This window comes from Oncorhynchus kisutch, linkage group LG3, assembly GCF_002021735.2.
Source record: "Oncorhynchus kisutch isolate 150728-3 linkage group LG3, Okis_V2, whole genome shotgun sequence".
NCBI lineage: Eukaryota > Metazoa > Chordata > Actinopteri > Salmoniformes > Salmonidae > Oncorhynchus > Oncorhynchus kisutch.
Genome location: NC_034176.2, coordinates 33,671,453 through 33,694,962, shown reverse-complemented (window position 1 = coordinate 33,694,962; position 23,510 = coordinate 33,671,453). Strand labels below are relative to the sequence as shown.

Here is a 23,510-nt window from a genome sequence, read left to right as displayed (position 1 = left end):
TGTGGATTTCATGGCAACAGACGTGAGTGCTACGGGTCGGTAGTCATTTAGGCAGGTTACCTTAGTGTTCTTGGGCACAGGGACTATTGTGGTCTGCTTGTAACATGTTGTAATTACAGACTCAGACAGGGAGAGGTTGAAAATGTCAGTGAAGACACTTTCCAGTTGGTCAGAGCATGCTCTGTGTTCACATCCTGGTAATCCATCTAGCCCTGCGGCCTTATGAAATTTGACCTGTTTAAAGGTCTTACTCACATCGACTCCGGAGAGAGTGATCACACAGTTATCCGGAACAGCTGATGCTCTCATGCATGTTTCAGTGTTACTTGCCTCGAAGCGAGCATAAAAGTTATTTAGCTCGTCTGGTAGGCTTGTGTCACTGGGCAGCTCTCGGCTGTGCTTCCCTTTGTAGTCTGTAATAGTTTGCAAGCCCTGCCACATCTGACGAGCATCGGAGCCGGTGTAGTACGATTCGATCTTAGTCCTATATTGACGCTTTGCCTGTTTGATGGTTCATCGGAGGGCAAAGAGGGATTTCTTTTAAGCTTCCAGTTTAGAGTCCCGCCCCTTGAAAGCGGCAGCTCTACCTCAGCTCAGTGCGAATGTTGCCTGTAATCCATGGCTTCTGGTTGGGGTATGTATGTACAGTCACTGTAGGGACGTCATCCTCAATGCACTTATTGATAAAGCCAGTGACTGATGTGGTGTACTCCTCAATGCCATCGGAAGAATCCCGGAACATAATCCAATCTGTGCTAGCAAAACAGTCCTGTAGATTAGTATCTGCTTCAACTGATCACTTTTTTATAGACCAATTCACAAGCAAAAATAAAAGCAGGAAGCGCCAGTAAGCAGGAATCAGGAGGATAGAATTATGGTCAGATTTGCGAGGGAGAGCTTTGTACACGTCTCTGTGTGTGGAGTAAAGGTGGTCTTGATTTTTTTTCCCCTCTGGTTGCACATTTAACATGCTGATAGAAATTAGGTAAAACTGATTTAAGTTTCCCTGCATTAAAGTCCCCGACCTCTAGGAGTGCCGTTTCTGTTTGCTTTTGCGGTATACAGCTATTTGAGTGTGGTTTTAGTGCCAGCATCGGCCTGTGGTGGTATGTAAGACAGCTACGAAAAATGCAGATGAATACTCTCTCGGTAGATAGTGTGGTCTACAGCTTATCATGAGATACTCTACATCAGGTGAGTAAAACCTCGAGACTTCCTTAGATATTGTGCACCAGCTATTATTTACATATATGCATAGGCCCCCGCTCCGAGTCTTTACCAGAGGCTGCTGTTCTATCCTGCTGATGTAGTGTATAACCCACCAGCTGTATGTTCTTAATGTCGTCGTTCAGCCACAACTCGGTGAAACATAAGACATTACAGTTTTTAATGTCCCGTTGGTAGGATATACGTGCTTTAAGTTCATCCCATTTATTTTCCAGCGATTGAACGTTAGCTAGCAGGACGGAAGGGAAAGGCAATTTAGCCAATCGTTGCCTGATCCTCACAAGGCACCCTGATCTTTTTCCCTGATCTTTTTCCACAATCTCAGTTTCCTTCTCCAGCGAATGACGGGGATGAGGGTCTGTTCGGGTGATTTATGTATATCCTTCCAATCCGACTCATTAAAGAACAAGTATTTGTCCAATTTGAGGTGAGTAATCGCTGTTCTGATGTCCATTACACAACAAGTTGGAAATCGTAAATTCAACAATGAGTGATTTGGAAGGAATCAGTGTGTGCTGGCATGATGATACATTCATTAAAATGACTTCTGTGTGTATGTGCTGTTATGTGTCTAGGCCTCTAGGCTTCCTCTAGGCTTCCTCTAGTCTTCCTCCAGTCTATGGCACAGCTTACCCCAGTAACAACAACAGAAATTGAAGAGATCAACCATCAACTTCACTTAAATGTTTTTTTTATTTAAAGAGACGGGTGTATGTCATTCTTATGATAGCCCCAGAAATAAATGATCAACATAAACAGCAATTCCAAAACACAACACATTGAACTACTAAAAAAACATAAGCTATTACAGTAGGAAAAAAAGTGTAATATGAATAGACATAAATATTAACTTAATACACACAAGTAAAATCAAACATTACTGTCCTTGAGAGAGTGTATGTCTATGAGATATTACATAATATGAACAAACACTCAAACATAACCAAATACTATACTATGGGAGGGAAGTGGAGTCCAAGTGCTTTGCAAGCAAAGAGCTTATGTTAGATACAGTACATACACCCAGTCATTGCAAACACCTCCCAGTCCTTTTCAACATAAAACCAACATTAAAATACTGTACATGCTGATCGCTGGGCTCAACCCAACGCTTATGGAATGGAGACAGATAATGGTGGCTGTGTTCAGGCTCTGGCTTTATTCCAATTTGACAACTCAACCCCTTTGTTCATGCAGTTCAAGGATCAGTTTGGATTGCAGCCGCTGTCTTACATTGACTCTGATCCAGCAGATTGTCTTGTGGTTAATGTTATAGTGGGATTGGGTAACATATGCACTGATGTAACATGGCAACATTCAGACAGCAAGCCACCAATGTAAAATTCCCTCTAAATGAACTGAAAAATGTTAATTGGAGTGGCTATTTACATTCCTATGGAACCTTGTGTGCAAAGTAAATGTCCAACATTCTGTGAGCTGCATATGGAGATATATAGCTCTGGGTAGAACAGGAATCAGCTGGAAGGCACTGAGCTGGACTGATTAACAGTCTATTCACTTTGGAGACATAGTTTTCTTCGTTTTTTCTGACCTTACTGCGTCCTACCTCTAAGCACAAGAGTAAAACAATGCTTACACAGAATGTACTGGAGTACTGGCAGTTCCTGTCGTGCGTTAAGTGGTTGTCTGTTCCTTGGTTAAGGCATTCATTGCGATTGATGGACAGGAGTCTGATGAATTCTCTGATGATGGAGTCAGATGAATTCTCTCACAAGTTCTCTCCAGGTGTGTGTATGTGCATGTGTTTGTGTGTTTGTTTACTGGCTAGTTTCCTGTTTCTTGCTGCTGATCCAGTCAGTGTATTGTGTAACACGTGTGTACACCCCAGGCTTGTCTTTCTTCCCACAGCCATCTCCCCAGCTGATCAGCCCCATCAGAGTCATCCTCCCATCCTTGGGACAGACAAGAGGACCACCAGAGTCCCCCTGCAGAGGAGCGAAGGCGACGAGGGACATGGGTCAGTTGTTGTTCAGTCATGGTTCAGAAGTAGGCATACAGTTCCATTTGATAAAGATTTGCAGTAGTACTAACATCCAACATGACACATACTTGTTTCAACCGTACCAGCTAACTAGCTATTTAAGTGCTGAGTGTTGCAGAGAGTGTTTGGGGCTTAGGGCTGCATACTACGTGCCAAATGGCACCCTATTCCCTACATACGTATATAGTGCACTACTATGGACAAATGCACTATATAAGGAATAGGGCGCCATTTGGGATGCAGACAGAGAGTTTTAGGAGAAGGAAGAAAAAAGCCCTCCTCACCTTGCAGGCGTCATCCAGACCCCGGGTGTCCCCGGCACACAGCATGTTGGAGGTGACCACACGTTCAGATAAGACATGAGGGACACAGCGGTCCTGAGGCCACAACCTCACGTGACCCCTCTTCACCCGCTCAGAGTATATCGCATCAACTATGGGGAGAGGGGAGGGTATTAGATTCATTCCTCAATGCACCTATAGACTATAGAACATTGTTACATCTCTAGACTACATTAAAAAAAGATGGCAAGAGTTATCGTCAGAAGATACTGTATTAAATGTATGCATGTATTCCCTTAGGTCAGTGTTTCTTAATCCTGTAAAGGTTTAGTTTTGCCCTAGCTAGCACTACACACCTGATTCCTCTTATCAACTCATCATCAACCTTTTGATTAGTGGAATCAGGAGTGTAATGCTAGGGCAAATACAAATGTCCCCCCTTTTGGGTACCTATGACCAGGATTAAGAAACACTGCCTTAGGTATTTAAAAATGATTCTGTGTGATTTAGGCTACAGAAAATAAACCATAGAACCAGTTTTAAAAAAGAGATTAAGAATTCCAAGAAAGGATGATGTCGGTCTTACACTCTTTCTCCCTGCCGTAGCCAGAGATCTCACACTCGGTCCAGTCGGGCAGTACCAGGCCTGGGTCAGGCAGACAGGCGGGTAGGACCTCAGGCGCGTTCACAGCACACATGCCAATATCACTCTTCAACTTCATCAAGACTGAGGGAGGAAGAGGATGAGGAGAGGGCACCGAGCAGGAGGAGGACCGGGAGAGAATGAGTAAATTGCCCTATACTATGTGCTACATATATGCTACATAATCATGTCATAGCCATGTCATAACCATTAGTCATGGTTATTATTCAGGCTTGACGTGTCAGTGCTTAAAGGCCCAAATGCAGACATTTTCATTTCAAATAATTTCTGGGTGACAATTAATTACCTTATCGTAATAGTTTTCTATTAAAATAGCTTTTTAGTAAAAAACTATTTCTCATGAGAGAATTTAGCTAGGACTGTCTGGGAGTGGTCTGAGTGCGGAGGGGAAAACTGAAAACTAGCTGTTATTGGCAGAGAGGTCTGGAACTCTCTTTGTTATCGGTCTATTAACCAATTTTCCGCCTGGTGTTGTCACCAGGCAAGGCAAAACTCCGGCCCATGCAAACAGGCTGATTAGCAGGTCCTATATAAATTGTATTTTCAACCAGCAACTAAAAGGAAATGACACTGATACATTATTTTCATCAGCTTATGTACAATATGATTGATACAAAACACAGGAAAACTGAATTTTGACTGCACTGGGCCTTTAACATTGCATTGGCTCACCAATGTCGTTGTCAAAGTTTGTCTCGTTGTACTTCTCGTGGCTCCAGTACTTCTCCACCTCAAAGATCTGCTCACTGCCGGAGGAGTTCTTACGAAACGTCCTGCCTAGAACCACCTGCAGCCGCTCTGGTTTTAACCTGACGGAGACAGCAGATCACTGAGTTACACCCATGTGTGTGGGTGTGCACTGCGTGCGTGGATGCGTGTGTATGTGTGTGAATGCGTGCATGAGTGTGTGTACTAGACCTACCCGTCGTCGAAGCAGTGTGCAGCAGAAAGGACCCAGCAGGAGTCTATAAGGACCCCTCCACATTGGAAGATGTGTGCTTTGTTTCTGGGCTGGTACACGTTTATGGCTGCCTGCCATGGCTGCTCTGTGATGTCACTCTTCCGGGCTCCTCCCAGGATACGGAAGGAGGGGAGATTGTTGTCAGCACGCTGGCCACAGGTACCTACCCGCGGGGGACGGCCTTTGTATTAGATTTTGTTTTCTGTTTGTAGATAGAAAAACCTCAACATTCATGGGAAGCAGAGCTGAGGAGCCCAGGAGAGTGGGAGGTGTGGATGAGGAATCGAAGGAGAGCAGGAGGTGTGGAGGAGGAGAAACGCTGTGTAGAGGTGAATTGGATGTGTTATTTTGTGGCTGTCCTACCTCTGTTGTTGTTGTTGCTGGTGGGAGCCCTGGGGCCTAGAGTAGTAATGGTGGTTGGTCTCCTCGCTAAAAAACAAACAACAGATACTGTTCAGTATGACATTAAATATCAAGTACTCATACAGTGTGACTACAGTTGCAAGTGTACTTAATTGAACCTCCTACACATTTCACTCACTACAATCCTGACAGACATTGACTCATCTTCTTAGTTATCATGTGCATTACAGTAAGCTACTGTAGGTAATGACGATGATGGAAATACTTGGCAGAAGAGACAGTGGCCATTTGACCGGCACATGAGAGGACGATGATGCGTATTGCGGCCGATATTATTGGAATGTAGTCATGGTAACAGGGTAACGGGGTACTCACTGCATTTGGTGATATCGCAGAGTTCCCAGGTCAGCTTCATGTTCTTGTAGACGTGACACCAGGGGCCGAGATCACCGTCTGGGTTCCTGTAAGAGAGCCAGAAGAGAGTATATAAGTGTGTGTGTGTGTGTGTGTGTGTGTGTGTGTGTGTGTGTGTGTGTGTGTGTGTGTGTGTGTGTGTGTGTGTGTGTGTGCATATCAGTGGAGGCTGCTGAGGGGAGGATGGCTCATAATACGGAGCAAATGGAAACCATGTGTTTGATGTATTTCAGACCAATCCACTCATTCCGCTCCAGCCATTACCATGAGCCCGTCCTCCCCAATTAAGGTGCCACCAACCTCCTGTGGTTTATATGTGCGTGAGAGAGAGAGTTTGTGTACGTTTCTGATCCTACCTGCAGAAGTTGTGACTCCCCAGCCCCAGCTGTCTGGCGTCAGACCTCCATGCGTTGTAGAACTTGCGGGTGATGAGGGGTGAGTCCCAGGGAAGACAGCTGGAGCCCCTCTTAGTGACGGCCTTCGTCCCCCTGTACGTCTGCCCCGAGGCCTGCACACACTCCACTGGCCTCTGGTCTGGAAAAACACACAGGGTGAGGCGCAGATGACCTCAGATTTAATTTACTCTGTGGACCAAATAACGTTAGTCAGTAAAGCAAACTGGGTGCCAATCTGTTTTTGATTTAGCCTCTTGTCATAGTTTGGCAAGGCAACAATGTAACCAAATACCGGTACACTATAATGGTATCATAGTTAATCATGTTATTACCTGCTGGGCAGCTGGAGAGAGTACAGAACTCCCAGACTATTTGGTTTCCCTTGTAGACATAACACCATGGCTTAGTATCATTGTCTGGATTCCTGAGAGAGAGAGAACAGTGGAGGGGAAAATTGATCTAGAAGGCTTGATTGTTGTGTGTGTGTGCGTGCGTGCGTGTGTGCGCGTGCGTGTGTGTGTGCGTGTGTGTGTACCTGCAGAAGTTGTGGTTGCCCAGCCCCAGGCTGTTAGCCTCTGGTTTCTTGGCGGTGAACTTCTTCCCTCTGAGGGTGGTAGAGTTCCAGTTGATGCACTCTGAGCCGATCCGACTGATACTCCACGTACCACGGTACCCTTTACCCTGGCCCACCACGCACTTCTCATTGGTGTCTGTGGAGAGAGAGGGAGAGAAATTAGCCTGTACAATCCAGCCACCCAAACACATAGGTTATGTCCCAAATGGCACCCCATTTCCTTTATAGCGCACTACTTTTGACCAGGGCACTAAGGATTCTGGTCCAAAGTAGAGCACTACGCCGGGGATAGGGTGGCATTTTGGACACCGTCATTGGTATCTATGAGGAACCACATCCTAACAACCATGTTGATCTGATAGTCTCTCTGTGTGTCTGTCATCCTCCTGTCGTCCTGCATCATGGTTACATGACTAAGGACTCACTCACACATCTCTTCTGTGTTTTGGCTCCCTGATCTTATGGTATCCATGAAATGACACACGCATGAGTATTGATTAAACTCATTCAGAGAGTATACGGATCTGGCTAGGCTCACTCAGAGTCATATGTGGAGAGTTTGGCCGCTGTGGTTTCAACAAATGACCATTGGTGAATGATGTCACATGATATGACTCTGGGCTCACTCATTTGGCTGTGAACACACTCATTATAAAGTCAACATGTTATTTGGAATTTACATGTGGAATGTTGAGTGGGTAGGGTGTCTACAACAGCCTCCAAACGGAATAAAACTAACTGATTTATGTCAGCAAACCACTGGGTTCCATGGAGTTTCAGGTTTTCTCCCGGCTGGCCCACAGACCACAACTCCATAACCGCTATGAGTCATTGTAGCAGGATTGCATTCTACCATTTCCTGCGTGTCTACTGGTCTAATGATGATGGTAACCAAGATTACTACTAGATAAGACTCGATAGCAGTGCAGCAGGGCACAGCCAAATTAGCCCGGCGCTAAGGTTGTTTTATTCCACTTATAGCGGTGCTATATAGTGCTAAATGAATCTATATAAGGACTAGGGACTAGGGGATAGAATGGAAACTGGTCATATCCATCCCCTTGTCCTTGTTATTCAGTAGCATATGGGCCCAGAGGAGAAGTATTTATTGACAGTGTATTGTAGGTGTGATCTACTTACTTATCTCACACTGGGCTCCTGTGAAGCCTGGTGGACACTGGCACAGGAAGTCAGAGGAGTAGACCGCCTCCTTACAGGTTCCCCCGTTGTAGCACCTTGACTGATAGCAGGCTACAGGGGCGCGGGGGGGGGGGGGGGGGGGGGGGGGGGGGGGGGGGGGGGGTAGAGAGGGATGGTCAGACATGTCGGATTTTATTTTATACACCTCTTCTCTTTCTCGAACAACAATGATTTGCTGACGAAGTGCCCACCGCTTATAACAAATGTCATAGCCTCTTTTGCGTCACAAATGCTCATAATTTCCCTTTGTCAGAACAGCTTCAACCTCCAATTTCTCTGTTGACAGCGCACAACCACACACAGGCGGGGGAATATGGAAGTGATTTGTCTGTCATCAGAGAGGGGGGTCATGCCTCACAGCGTTGTGCAGTCGGGGTGAAGGGATGTGTTTACGGGAGGGTTTGTGCCAAGAGAGTTAAAACATGGTGAAAGTCACAATGGGTGAGTGTTCTAATGACTCTCCATCCTAGACCGCACCCTCTCTCTCCACGACACCAACCACTCTCCATTGTGGAGGAAGTAAGGAAACAGAAGAGAGAGGTACTGTAAATAGAGAGTGGCAAGATGGGGGCAGACAGACAGAGGGAGGGGGATGGGACTACTGTTGATCCAACAAAGACAAACAGTGGAAAAGGAAGACTGGAAAAGAGAACAAGACACATACACAGGCAGAAATTACAGGCTGAACAGTGTAGTAACAGCCGGCCTAGACGGTGTGGGGGTTTGTGAGCGTGTGTGTGTTGGTCTGCATCTATATCTATGTGTAAGTGTGTCTGTGTTTCCACTCACTGATGACGGGCACGTAGTGACAGCGCTCTCGTCCTTGTGATGCACAGCGGCAGTACTCCACACGCTGGCCCCTCCATCTCATCCATGTGTCCCCATAACCACGCACCGCAGCTGACTGGCGATCCACACAACGCGCTGAGACACACACACACACATACACAGGCACAGACACACAGATAGACAGACAGGCAGACAGACACACAGACACACACAGAGACATACACACCCACACAGGTAAAGGGACAGACACACACACACACACACACACACACACACACACACACACACACACACACACACACACACACACACACACACACACACACACACACACACACACACACACAGGGACAGAGACAAAGACACAAAGACAGAAAGACAGAGAGACAGACATACACAGAGAGAGAGACAAACATGAGTCATTTACTACAAGAGAGACAGTAAGATTCAAAGACATGGTGTAAGTGACACACAAACAAATGATTGATTGTAGCTAACACATGATAAGTGTGGCGAGAGGGACAGACGTGGGGTGTCAGAGGGTGAGGGTAGATTGACCCAGTTGTAGAGGGTAGAGCGGGCGATCCAAGCTCACCTCTATAGTAGCGTGTCCCTCTCTTCGCGCGACGGAGCTCAATCTGCCACGGGAGGTAAGAGAAGTGATTTCAAAGCTCCACAGTACCAACAAACAGTAGTGATGAAGTTAACTCTAGACGCAGATCTATGGTCAGTTTAGCATTTTCCACCTGACGCATTTTGAGAGGTTAAGCTGATCTTAGACCTGCACCAAAGGGCAACTTCTATATCTTTCTGTAGCTGTGGTTAGTGCAGTGGGTGTGGTACCTACTTTGTCCGCTAGGGAGCAGCAGAGAGCTGACAGGAAGAGCAGCAGTCCCAATATTCTGGCCATGGTTGTGTCTGGACCTTTTCTGCTGGAACATACATAAGTAAAGGTTTTACTGAGCTATGTGAAAGAGACTATTTTGGTTGTTTCAGGACAAGTCAAGTCATTTGGGTTCAAAACATATCCTAGTGAACAATAGGTCCAACTAGCCGGCTTCCACCCGGTTACGTAACCCTACACCTTAGAGGCTTCTGCCCTGTGTACATAGTCTTGGAATCACTGGCCTCTTTAATAATGGAACACTAGTCACTTTAATAATGTTTCAATCATTTTTACATTCTGCTTTACTCATCTCATATGTATATACTGTATTCTATTCTACTGTATTTTAGTCTATGCCACTCCCACATTGCTCGATCTAATATTTGTATATTTCTTAATTCCATTCTTTTACTTTTAGATTAGTGTGTATTGTTGTGAATTGTTAGATACTACTGCACTGTTGGAGCTAGGAACACAAGCATTTCACTACACCCACAATAACATCTGCTAAATATATGAATGCGACCAATAAAATGTGATTCGATTTGATGTCACCATTATAATACTCTGATGTGTGTAGAGGATGGATGGACTCTTCAATACTAACCCTTCCTCAAACCCTAACCCTGACCTTTCCTTTCCTTTGAGTAAAAGAAAGAGAAAGGTGTAATGTTTTGGGGAATTGGTGATGGCTCTTCCGCTGCTCTGTCGTACGCTACATCCTGAAGTCTGAGACTGACTTCATTGAAGTCGTTTGTGGTGATGAGGTGCACGAGGGGCGTTTACAAAACAAAGTAATCAGCGATTGGATCGTCTCTAAACCAATCAGAATATCAAAGCCAATGACATATTGTCCAACTCTGGCCCAACCCATCGGTTTCTGGACCAATCAGGCGGCCCCAAATGTTTTCACATTTGGTGGGGGAGTTACTCAGATCCAAACTCATTACGGAGAAGAAACTAAGGTCTGTGGGCGTGGAGTAGCATTTGTGTGTGTGTGTGTGTGTGTGTGTGTGTGTGTGTGTGTGTGTGTGTGTGTGTGTGTGTGTGTGTGTGTGTGTGTGTGTGTGTGTGTGTGTGTGTGTGTGTGTGTGTGTGTGCGTGTGCGGAAGTCATACAGATGCCAACTGCATGTACAGTATCAGAATCAACAGAGTGAGTCTGTGTTTACGTTGGAAAGAACTTTGATGACAGAAAATGTATCCTGTAGTTTGATACATGGGGTGGCAGGTAGCCTAGTGTTTAGAGCATTGGTCCAGTAACCAAAAGGTTGCTGGTTTGAATCCCAGAGCTGACCAGGTAAAAATATGTTGTTTTGCCCCTGAACAAGGCAGTTAACCCACTGTTCCCTGGTAGGCAGTCATTGTAAATAATATATTTTTCTTAACCGACTTGCCTAGTTAAATAAAGCTTAAATAAAGAACATGTTCCTTTGTCCCTCTGCAGAACTTCTGCCCCTACCTCCTGCCCCCTGTCCTCTGCCCCTACCTCCTGCCCCCTGTCCTCTGCCCCTACCTCCTACCTCCTGCCCCCTGTCCTCGTCTCACCTCCCTACTCATAACCATTGTTCGCTGTGTTTACAAGATTGTGCTCCCTCTGGGATAAACAGGACAGAGACCCTCTTCACTCTTTCTCTCTCCCTCCAGTGAATGAGTGTCTAACAGAGACCATAGCTCTTAATCCTTAGGAACAAAGAACAGTGTCAAACAACCTAAACACAGCCGGACACGCAAGGGGAAGTCTAAAGAGCTGTGTATGCGTGTATCTGAGTGTGTGAGCTGACAAATCATTGCTGAAGCCCTTTCCCAACATTCCAAGCCAGGGCAGTATGGAAGCGGTTCCTAAAGAGACGAGCAGATGTAGGGCGGGTAGAATGACTCACGACAACACAGAGAGATGAGAGGAGAAGAGGGGGGAAATGACCGGCAACTTTACAGAGTCTGACTCCAAAAAGCCTTTTTGCACTAGCGACTAACCACACAACACACTTAGTTTAAACTGACATTTATAAAGTAGGTATTTTTTTTTAAATGTGTGGTGATTGCGGAGTTGTGATGATCGTGCTATTTGGCAACACTGTAGGTTGCTCTGGATAAGAATGTCTGCTAATGGAATTGTACATTTAGGTCACTTCGTAGACGCTCTTATCCAGAGCGCCATACAGTAAGTGCATTCAACTAGGGATTGTAAGACAACCACATATCACAGTCATTGGAATAAAATAAACATTGGAATAAAATGTGAATGAATCTACTTCTCTCTGTAAACATACATGTCAGATTGGAGATGCACTGCAAAACCCTGTTAGGAACCATTGCCTCTCTGTCAACTGTGACTAACCATGACTCAACCTTAGAGAGAGGGGAGAAGACAAAGGAGAAAGACAAAAGGTGAAAAACCTAGAAAGTTCAAGGAAGATGGAAAGAGTGAAAAGAGAATGAAGAAGACTCCAGCACTGTGGTCATTGGATGGGACCAAGACCAACATATAAACTTCAGACGCACACACACACCGCAGCCGGCTGGCGGTTGTCTGACTCATCATATGTGTCTGACTGGGCTAATAGCGCTGTTGTTTTGATATAAATGAGGTCAAACTGCTACGCTGGCAAACACACACAGCTCAGGAACGTGAAGCTAATCAACTCACAAGACACAAAGACAAGATGTTCCTGGAAAAAAGACTCCCTGAGTCTTTCACTGGGATGACTGCAGGACTGTACTTGTGGAACACACACACACACACACACAGACAGAGAGAGAAGGGTACATATCCCTTTCAAGCCAGGTGTTTCTCAGCTGGAGGAAACCCCCAGGTGTATTCAGGCGGTGTTTTCTATACCCTAGCTGAGCCTCTCTGGCAGAACATGAGTTTTTCCTCGCTGGGTTTAGTTTCCATCCCGGTTTCCTTGGTGCAGCTGTTCCGCTGTGTTCTGTTCTCTGTTTCCTACCGTCCCTCCCTCTAGTCTGTCAGACCAGGCCATATGTTTCCTGCTAACACTGAGCCTGTGTGTCCCATGTCACTCACTTTTATGCTTTATCTGTCACACACACATACACTCTTAGCAAAAAGGGTTCCAAAAAGGTTATTTGGCTGTCCCCTTAGGAGAACCCTTTTTGGTTCCAGGTAGACCTCTTTTGGGTTCCATGTAGAACCCTCTGTAGAAAGGGTTTTACATGGAACCAAAAGGGTTTTACCTGTAGCCAAAAATAGTTATTCAAAGGGTTCTCTCATGGGGACAGCCGAGTAACCATTTTATGTTCTGCTTTTTTCTAAGAGTGTAGTCCCCATGTCCAGACCCACACACACGTTTAGTCATGCAGCAGACTTCTTCTATCATTAACATGTGTCTATAACACACACACACACACACACACACACACACACACACACACACACACACACACACACACACACACACACACACACACACACACACACACACACACACACATACACGTCACTAAGCGAGGCTGCCTCAGACACCACAGGATTATCAATTGCTGTTTGATAATCCCACAATGCAGTGTGTCTGTGTAGGTTTGTGGCCTGGCAATGATTCTACTAAACCAGCTCTTACAAGATCCAACACACACACATGCACCCACACTAAAACACAAACACACATATATAGTTGCACAGCCCTATTTTGTTGGTAGCATTTTACAAGATAAAAAGGGAAACAATTGACAATTAGTTTTTTCTCTCGCTTTTAGTTGATGAGAGTTTAACTCATTTCCTAGCACGGAGTAGGAGGCAATTGTCTGTCCCATCTAGTTAGTTAGTGGTTTCTACAGAAAAATGTATGACCGTATATTCCCTTCAGACCCATGAGGGCCAGAGGAAACCTCTGCTCTCTTAGTAGATCAAGTCTGATTGTTGATGTGAATGAGAGACTGTTGAAGCCTGCTGTTGGAGTTTAGTCAGTTATAGACCATCAAGAGCATAAGCCTCAAACCAGAACACTAGGCTAATATTCAGACACACAAACTAATCAAACTCCCCCACAACAACCACATCAGTATGCAGGTAACTCCTTAGCTTAATTTCCTTTCAGTGTTTAGTCATGCAGCAGACTTGGCGAATAATGGTGATTCTGATTCTGAATACGCTAACAGAATTGTCTCAAAGTGCTGAGCACAGCTCCTACTCCCCCTGTCAGTCTGAGTGACCTAGCCGACCTGTACAGTAAGGATGGGTGACATGCTGACCAGTGACCACAGGAATGCTTTAGCAGATAGAGACTCAGACAGCGGCCATTTCACCTCTCAAGGGATATAAGGAAGTAAGGCTTAGGTGTTAGGGTCAGAGGTTGATGTTTTACTTAACTCAACACAGCAGTACACGGTACTCTAGTCAAAAATCAGGACGATCATCAAACTGAATAAGGATGTTTTGAAATACTGATCTACAGCAGCTAGAGTGAGGATAAGAACTAACTAGAGGAAACAACTTCAAAGTGTGCAGTTATACAATAATACTGACATTGCTGTTGGTAAAATATTATTTTCCCTTACCAATAAATCTTAATGAATTGATTTGAAAAGAAGAAAACAGTTGTAGACAGAGGGAGCTGTGTGTGTATGTTATGGTGTATGGAACTGAGAAAATATGTGCCATGATGGCATACCCTTAACACAGTTTAACAGAGTTTACTCTGCACTGAGGGAAACCAGGCAGCCATAGGAGTGATCTGATTAGCATCACATTGAACCAGAGTGAACTAGAATGATACGCACCTGTGGTTTGGTTCTAGCTAATTATCTTCCTTTCCTTCTCTTCCTAGGTTTGTTTCCAATACTCTACAATAGTCTTATTTTCCATGTCTGTAACGTGTGCGCTGAGAGTCAGGAAGCAAGTTCAGGGAGTGAGTGTTTTAATAAATAAACGTAACATAATACAAAACAAGAAAACACAAACAACGCACAGACATGACACAGGAACAGAAACAATAACGCCTGGGGAAGGAACCAAAGGGAGTGACAAATATAGGGCAGGTAGTCAGGGAAGTGATGGAGTCCAGGTGAGTCTGATGACGCACAGGTGCACGTAACGATGGTGACAGGTGTGCGCCATAACGAGCAGCCTGGTGACCTAAAGGCCAGAGAGGGTGCACACGCGACAATGTCTTGTCATTACTTTTTGGGGACGAGACACTGGATATGTTGTGCCCACACTATCATAAGGACTATACTAAGTTATTAACTGTGTCATAATAATGATATAACACATGTCATGAAATCTGACGTCTGCCTATGACCACTGACCTAACACTGTGATGACACTATGTGTTACTTAGGTATGGTAAGCTACTTAGCTGGAGCCATGCCTGCTATACAGTGGTCTTTATCTAAACCCCTCTAAAGGGGGTCTGGTGTGGGGGTCTACTACAGAGGGGCCATTGTGGTCTTTCATGCCCACTCTACACATGGTCTGTGTGACAAATGGCACCCTATTCTCTATTTAGTGCACTACAAGGGCTCTGGACAAAAGTAGTGCACTAAATAGGAAATAGGGTACAATATGGGATGCATCTACGGTATAACACCTGCTCTGTTCATCAGAGAGATGGTGAACGTAGCCACAGAAAAACATTCCGGTTTAGAGAGAGGGAAGGGGGAGAAGAGGGAGAGAAGAAAGTTGAGAAGAAAAAGTAGAGATTCAGGCAAAAGAGAAAGGAGCGACATAAGAGAAAAAGGTTTAGAGAGAAAGAAGGAAAAGTGACAAAGTAACAGAATACAAAGAGGAGAAAGAGGGGAAAGCAACCCCCTGAAGTCAGCAGGGTAGTGAATGAGTCGACCGCAGCTAGCTGTATGGAGAGAATAGTTGAATCATCAACCGTAGGCTGCGGAGAGAAAGGGTAGAGGAAATAGGGAAGAAGGATGGACCAATGGATGGATAGATAGAGAGATTATACATAAAGAGCCATCAGATCACATTTTAAAATTAGACATATCAAATAGAGCACCCACTGTCTAACAAATTAAACCCACTAAACGTATTATTCTATGACCAGACAGACTGGCCGACCAGTGACCACAGAAGGCCAGTCACTCATGACCTGTGAATCAGACAGAGCACTGAGTGCACTGAGACAGAGCACCGCCACACAATGCCTGGTGACACAACCCACCACAATACTCACTAACAGACTACGATACTCATTCAGAGCAAAGAATGCACTAAATGCACTGATCCGTAAGCAATGATCTGGGATCAACTTGTTACTAAGCAACATAGCTGAGTTTGGACTGCTATGTAGCCCCTTAATCGTCAGCCGGTTCCTGGAAGGGACCCTGTCCTGATGGTGCTGCATGTGAGCCACCTCATGTTTGTCTCGTTCATTCACAGTGTATCCGAGGACACTAAGAGTGTGCTTTAGTACTGAGAGATGCTGTCCAGAGGAAATCCCAAGTTAAGAGAGCTGCTTAAAGCCTACAATTATATACAGGGCTAGTCAGGCACAAGGTAGAACCAACACACGCACACATACAGTTAAAGTGGGAAGTTTACATACGCTTAGGTTGGAGTCATTAAAACTTGTTTTTCAATCACTCCACACATTTCTTGCTAACAAACTATAGTTTTGGCAAGGAGGTTAGGACATATACTTTGTGCATGACACAAGTAATTTTTCCAACAATTACAGACAGATTATTTCACTTATAAGTCACTGTATCACAATTCCAGTGGGTCAGAAGTTTACAAACACTAAGTTGACAGTGCCTTTAAACGGCTTGGAAAATGACAGAAAATGATGTCGTGGCTTTATAAGCTTCTAATTGACATCATTTGACTCAATTAGAGGTGTACCTGTGGATGTATTTCAAGGCCTACCTTCAAACTCAGTGCCTCTTTGCTTGGCATCATGGGAAAATCAGCCAAGACATCAGAAATAAAATTGTAGACCTCCACAAGTCTGGTTCATCCTTGGGAGCAATTTCCAAATGCCTGAAAGTATCAAGTTCATCCGGACAAACAATAGTATGCAAGTATAAACACCTTGGGAACACGCTGCCATCATACCTCTCAGGAAGGAGACATGTTCTGTCTCCTAGAAATGAACGTACATTGTTACCAAAAGTGCAAATTCATCCCAGAACAAAGGACCTTGTGTTGATGCTGGAGGAAACAGGTACAAAAGTATCTATATCCACAGTAAAACAAGTCTTGTATCAACATAACCTGAAAAGCCGCTCAGCAAGGAAGAAGCCACTGCTTCAAAACTGCCAATAAAAAAGCCAGACTATAGTTTGCAACCACACATGGGGACAAAGATCATACTTTTGGAGAAATGTCCTCTGGTCTGATGAAACAAAAATAGAACTGTTTGGCCATAATGACCATCGTTATGTTTGGAGGAAAAATGCTTGCAAGCCGAAGAACACCATCCCAACTGTGAAGCACGGGGGGTGCTTTCCTGCAGGAGGGACTGGTGCACTTCACAAAATAGATGGCATCATGAGGTAGGAAAAGTATGTGGATATATTGAAGCAATATCTCAAGACATCAGTCAGGAAGTTAAAGCTTGGTCGCAAATGGGTCTTCCAAATGGACAATGACCCCAAGCATACTTCCAAAGTTGTGGCAAAATAGCTTAACGACAACAAAGTCAAGGTATTGGAGTGGCGATCACAAAGCCCTGACCCCAATCCTATAGGAAATTTGTGGGCAGAACTGAAAAAGCGTGTGTGAGCAAGGAGGCCTACAAACCTGACTCAATTACACCAGCTGTGTCAGGAGGAATGGGCCAAAATTCACCCAACTTATTGTGGGAAGCTTGTGGAAGGCTACCCGAAATGTTTGACCCAAGTTAAACAATTTAAAGGCAATGCTACCAAATACTAATTGAGTGTATCTAAACTTCTGACCCACTGGGAATGTGAAGAAATAAATAAAAGCTGAAATAAATCATTCTCTCTACTATTATTCTGACATTTCACATTCTTAAAATAAAGTGGTGATCCTAACTGACCCAATATAGGGCATTTTTACTAGGATTAAATGTCAGGAATTGTGAAAAACTGAGTTTAAATGTATTTGGCTAAGGTGTATGTAAACTTCCGACTTCAACTGTACACACACACACACACACAGCTACCTCCAGGGAACCACATTCCAAGAAACATTTTCTCAGTGTAATCTCTGTCCTGTTATCTGAAATAACACTGCTTCACTTGTTACAACTATTTGCAACAAGAAGTTTAAGAATGACCTCATTTTAGAGCTGTTGATTACTGAGAGAACTGATGGATGATGAAATGAGAGCGGGATAGTGAGATGAACACTGGAGAGAAAGGTGGGAGAGAGATGACGGTATGAAACAGAATGTGAGGGGAGTATTAGGTTGAGAGAGAGGGATAGAGAGCGAAGAATGGAGAGAGAGGTGGAGGGATGGCGAGAGAGGTGGAGGGATGGAGCGAGAACGATGACATTAGTGAAAGAATACAAGAGTATCAGTGGAGAAATGGATAAAGAGAGATGAATGGAGAGAGAGAGAGGTGGATGGAGGGAGAAAGAGAGATGAGTTTGGGTGTGAAAGATTTGTGATGGAAGGGGAGAGGAATGTGGGAGAGAGAGATGTGGCAGGGAATGGTCAGCAGTAGTTGTTTTGAGCAGTGAGAAAGCACTAATAGGTGAATTCCTTTTGATTCCTCTGTCACTCCCAACATAGCCTACATGTGCCAAGGTGCGGAGACATCCACCATCAGGTGACAAGAATGGCATAGACCTGAAATACATGAGAGCTATATACTGTGTAAGTAATGGAGCATAACTGGCCTACGCAATAGGAACCAAGAGTGTAAATATCCGCTTGCCATTTACACCCTTAACTGATCCAAATTCCCATAGGACCAGACCTGGGTTCAAATACTATTACAAATATCTCAATTACTTTTACATAGATTTCGAATGAAGTATTCAGATATTTTTTCCTTGAAAAGACAAGTAGTTGAATATCGAAATGTATTTGGAAAGACACCTGTAAAGTATTTGAGAATACTCAAATACACTGACTAAATTACATTCCCATGCATTTAGCAAAGGTATTTGAAAATACTTTCTTTACAAATAACCATTCAAATAAAAATATTTATTTTGGACTGTTTATTTTAAAATACTCAAATACACAGATTTTTAAACATTTTAAATACCTCAAATACATACGTATTGGAACCCAGGTCTCCATAGGACATACAGTAGTTTATAAACCAAATCTAGATGTAATTGAATTGGTCCATATTCCTGATAAATAAATTAAGGGAAACACTAAAGTATAGATTCAACTATGTAATCTCATCTATAGATAAGATAAATAAAAACATTTCTAAGCATCCAAAACAACAACCTATGAGAAACTGCTAATATGACTTAATTATAATTAGCCTGCCTATGCATTCAGATTAAAAATATGCACAAAGGCAAAGCATGGAAAAACTCGATTAAAACAAACGTGTGAAAAAAAACGTTAAAAGTTCATTGAAATTTGATTTGACATTCCATTTGAGTACAGTAACGTTATTACTGAAATCCTTTGGCATTCCATTAGAAATCAACTGTTATTTAGCGGACTAAATCCACTCCATGGTGAAGGAAGTCTGCTTGCTATACATAAATAATCCGCAAAATGTTTTAGTCTAATGCAATCACTTCTACAAAAGCCTAAACACCAACTGAAATCTGGAAAAAAGAAGGCAATGTGGTTGTATTGACATCGATATTCTTACCTTGTCCTTGTATATGGTATGTTCCTAGTCCTCAATATCCCTCTAGTGACAGTTGGGTTCGGGGGTCCAGGGCGGGTTGACGATGAAGTGTGATCGCTGCTCTGCTTCTCTCGGTTTTTATTCGAGCCTCTAGTTTTTTTTGCGGAAGAGGGAGGGTTGTTTGGAAATGATCGAGCCAGAGAGGCAGGCTTGCCCGATGATGATGCGGTTTGGGCGGTTATCTGGCTTGGCTCCGGATTAAAGCATATAAACAATTGATAACGGATAGCGTATAATAGCTAGAGTATGAGGTCAGCGTCAATGAGGTAATCAGTATTCACAACGTGATTTATTGCCACTCGATATGTTGAGTCACTTCTGTTGAAAACGTAGATTTTTCTATTGTTACTATACATTATTTGACTATTTCCAGAGGCATTGGTCTCTGTCTGTCTGTCTGTCTGTCTGTCTGTCTGTCTGTGTGTGTGTCTGTGTCTGTGTCTGTGTGTCTGTGTGTCTGTGTGTCTGTGTGTGTGTATCTGGTTGGCATTGGCCTCCCCATGGCTCCTGGCCAGGCCAGAGTTAAGGCTGTCGGTGACAGGGTGGGTTCAGTTCCAATGAAAATCCAGTTAGTGGTGAATCTGGCACCAGGGCTGTGACCCCATTGTGGTTCTCTGACATCCCACAATCCCCTGTCTTGACCCATCCCATCCTCAGGAAGTCTGTCAATCACTCAGTCACCAAGGCCCAGTTTTTTAAATATTTTTTTATATATTGAAATAGAATTAATAGATCGGACAACTCAATGACTTGAATGGGGATCCCTGTTCTATTCATTCTATTTCCATGCCATTTAACCCTATCTGATACCCGAAATACAGATAGATAACTTTTGAAAAACCTGGTCCTGAATAGCAACTCATTCAATAGAAATTGAAAAGCAGAAATTCTAATTCTACAGCTTCTTCATTGCAACTCCACTTTAGGGGCTGCTACAAAGACTTCAAAACATTGTCCTTGTGTGCTGTTACGGAGAATATGACTGAAGTTGTTTAACTTTTATTCAACTGGGAGAGGAAACTATTTTTATGGACTAATTTAGTGGTTGGGGAAGTTAATTGAACATGTCTTTGTCAACTCCATCTCTGTTAGATTAGTGTGGAGTCACCAGGGTTTGATGAGGAAACGCACGCATACATTTATAGTACACACACACAAACACACACTTACAGTACACACACACGTTTGTCACTGATTGTGTCACGATACGGTTGTGCTCGTACTACTTGATGAATAAGGATGCAATTATAACCAAGTCATGTCAACAAAATAATTCTCTGTAATTAATGCAATGCGATGACCACAATGCCAATGCAATGAAACAGTTTTGATCCCCTTTTGTAGGCATGTAGCGCAATGCAACGCAACATGATTCTAGGGTTTGGTGCACAATTTTGTACTAAGCTTAGGGAAGGTATTAGGCCTACAACTCAGGTTTTTGTTAGTTTAAGGCATGCACATTTGGAACTATATCAAGTTACAGCTATACACTTTTACCTCTACTACGATGTATAGTTTTGTGCATAGCAGAGTTAACTTAGGCTAAAGGCAACTGTGCACTGTAATTGTGACATTACTAGGCCTTTTTACAAAACCCCATATTAAGCCAACAGGACCAGGAAACAACACCATTTTTAGTAAATGTAAACAGGAAATAGTTTCTCTAAACATAGGCCACTCAGTTAGAGTCTCTATGCACATACAAAGCACACGTCACAAGTGTAAAGACTTTGTCTACGTCATATGTGTGGAGTTTTTGTACATAAATAAAAGCATGTATACAGGATGGGTATGAACCACAGTGAGGGTGCAAATCAGACGGATGTGGGAAGGATGTTTCATGTCGTTGTTGATCTGGAAATGTGATGACATTTTCATTACAAACAAGTTGAATTCTTTGTGATGACACTATTCTGGAAAAACTGAGCTTTTGAGTGCCAATAATCTGTTGCAACAGTCATTGCATTATTGTCTTACATCAGGTGGCATCACTTCTATGTGACACTCGTCCCCCTCAACTGACAAATCATTGTGCTATCTGACTTAAGGCAATGTCATTGCATAGCATTGTGAACATGATACCACTAAGTTTTTTACCAGGATTACTTACACTCTTAGAAAAAAAGGTGCTATCTAGAACCTAAAGGTGTTTTTCGGCTGTCCCATGAGATAATCCTTTGAAGAACCCATTCTGGTTCCAGGTAGAATGCTTTTTGTCAACCTGGGCTCAGGGGTAGACGTAGCATAGTAAATGTAAATCCAGGGGACCGCAATTAGTTTGATATGTTACATTTCGTATGGTATGTTATTAATATATTTTTTTTAAATTTAAACTTTATTTAACCAGGTAGGCTAGTTAAGAACAAGTTCTCATTTACAACTGAGACCTGGCCAAGATAAAGCAAAGCAGTGCGACACAAACAACAACACAGAGTTACACATGGAATAAACACAAATACAGTCAATAACACAATAGAAAAAAGTCTATATACAGTGTGTGCAAATGAGGTAAGGTACAGTGCCTTGCGAAAGTATTCGGCCCCCTTGAACTTTGCGACCTTTTGCCACATTTCAGGCTTCAAACATAAAGATATAAAACTGTATTTTTTTGTGAAGAATCAACAACAAGTGGGACACAATCATGAAGTGGAATGACATTTACTGGATATTTCAAACTTTTTTAACAAATCAAAAACTGAAAAATTGGGCGTGCAAAATTATTCAGCCCCTTTACTTTCAGTGCAGCAAACTCTCTCCAGAAGTTCAGTGAGGATCTCTGAATGATCCAATGTTGACCTAAATGACTAATGATGATAAATACAATCCACCTGTGTGTAATCAAGTCTCCGTATAAATGCACCTGCACTGTGATAGTCTCAGAGGTCCGTTAAAAGCGCAGAGAGCATCATGAAGAACAAGGAACACACCAGGCAGGTCCGAGATACTGTTGTGAAGAAGTTTAAAGCCGGATTTGGATACAAAAAGATTTCCCAAACTTTAAACATCCCAAGGAGCACTGTGCAAGCGATAATATTGAAATGGAAGGAGTATCAGACCACTGCAAATCTACCAAGACCTGGCCGTCCCTCTAAACTTTCAGCTCATACAAGGAGAAGACTGATCAGAGATGCAGCCAAGAGGCCCATGATCACTCTGGATGAACTGCAGAGATCTACAGCTGAGGTGGGAGACTCTGTCCATAGGACAACAATCAGTCGTATATTGCACAAATCTGGCCTTTATGGAAGAGTGGCAAGAAGAAAGCCATTTCTTAAAGATATCCATAAAAAGTGTTGTTTAAAGTTTGCCACAAGCCTCCTGGGAGACACACCAAACATGTGGAAGAAGGTGCTCTGGTCAGATGAAACCAAAATTGAACTTTTTGGCAACAATGCAAAACGTTATGTTTGGCGTAAAAGCAACACAGCTCATCAGCCTGAACACACCATCCCCACTGTCAAACATGGTGGTGGCAGCATCATGGTTTGGGACTGCATTTCTTCAGCAGGGACAGGGAAGATGGTTAAAATTGATGGGAAGATGGATGGAGCCAAATACAGGACCATTCTGGAAGAAAACCTGATGGAGTCTGCAAAAGACCTGAGACTGGGACGGAGATTTGTCTTCCAACAAGACAATGATCCAAAACATAAAGAAAATCTACAATGGAATGGTTCAAAAATAAACATATCCAGGTGTTAGAATGGCCAAGTCAAAGTCCAGACCTGAATCCAAGTGAGAATCTGTGGAAAGAACTGAAAACTGCTGTTCACAAATGCTCTCCATCCAGCCTCACTGAGCTCGAGCTGTTTTGCAAGGAGGAATGGGAAAGAATTTCAGTCTCTCGATGTGCAAAACTGATAGAGACATACCCCAAGCGACTTACAGCTGTAATCGCAGCAAAAGGTGGCGCTACAAAGTATTAACTTAAGGGGGCTGAATAATTTTGCACGCCCAATTTTTCAGTTTTTGATTTGTTAAAAAAGT

General features: G+C 43.4%; 1 protein-coding gene across 2 annotated transcripts; it reads right to left on the bottom strand.

The window, feature by feature from the left end:
- Positions 1 to 1,901: 1,901 nt before the first annotated feature.
- LOC109873864 (tissue-type plasminogen activator) lies at positions 1,902 to 19,606 on the bottom strand. 2 transcript variants are annotated; one of them, XM_031804760.1, is made up of 15 exons: positions 19,485 to 19,606; positions 9,718 to 9,799; positions 9,466 to 9,508; positions 8,871 to 9,005; positions 8,022 to 8,132; positions 6,843 to 7,017; positions 6,640 to 6,731; positions 6,269 to 6,446; positions 5,874 to 5,959; positions 5,499 to 5,564; positions 5,097 to 5,298; positions 4,847 to 4,983; positions 4,097 to 4,237; positions 3,514 to 3,662; positions 1,902 to 3,173 (listed from the first exon to the last, which is right to left on the bottom strand). In XM_031804760.1, exons 2-15 carry the CDS (start codon positions 9,778 to 9,780, stop codon positions 3,006 to 3,008), a joined length of 1,746 nt encoding a protein of 581 aa, XP_031660620.1. In that variant the 5' UTR covers positions 9,781 to 9,799; positions 19,485 to 19,606; the 3' UTR covers positions 1,902 to 3,005. The 2 variants fall into 2 exon arrangements, with proteins under 2 accessions (XP_031660620.1, XP_031660629.1); XM_031804769.1 differs by having other exon boundaries at positions 9,718 to 9,802; positions 19,485 to 19,591.
- Between the last annotated feature and the right edge of the window lie 3,904 nt (positions 19,607 to 23,510).

Bases quoted from the DNA above. Each gene is read 5' to 3' on its own strand.
- LOC109873864 (XM_031804760.1), bottom strand. From the start codon at position 9,780: ATGGCCAGAATATTGGGACTGCTGCTCTTCCTGTCAGCTCTCTGCTGC. The intron at 7,018-8,021 runs GTAAGTAGATCA...CTCTCTCCACAG, and splicing joins AGGAGCCCAGTGTGAGATAA to ACACCAATGAGAAGTGCGTG. The intron at 5,565-5,873 runs GTGAGTACCCCG...TTTGTTTTTTAG, and splicing joins CTGCGATATCACCAAATGCA to CGAGGAGACCAACCACCATT.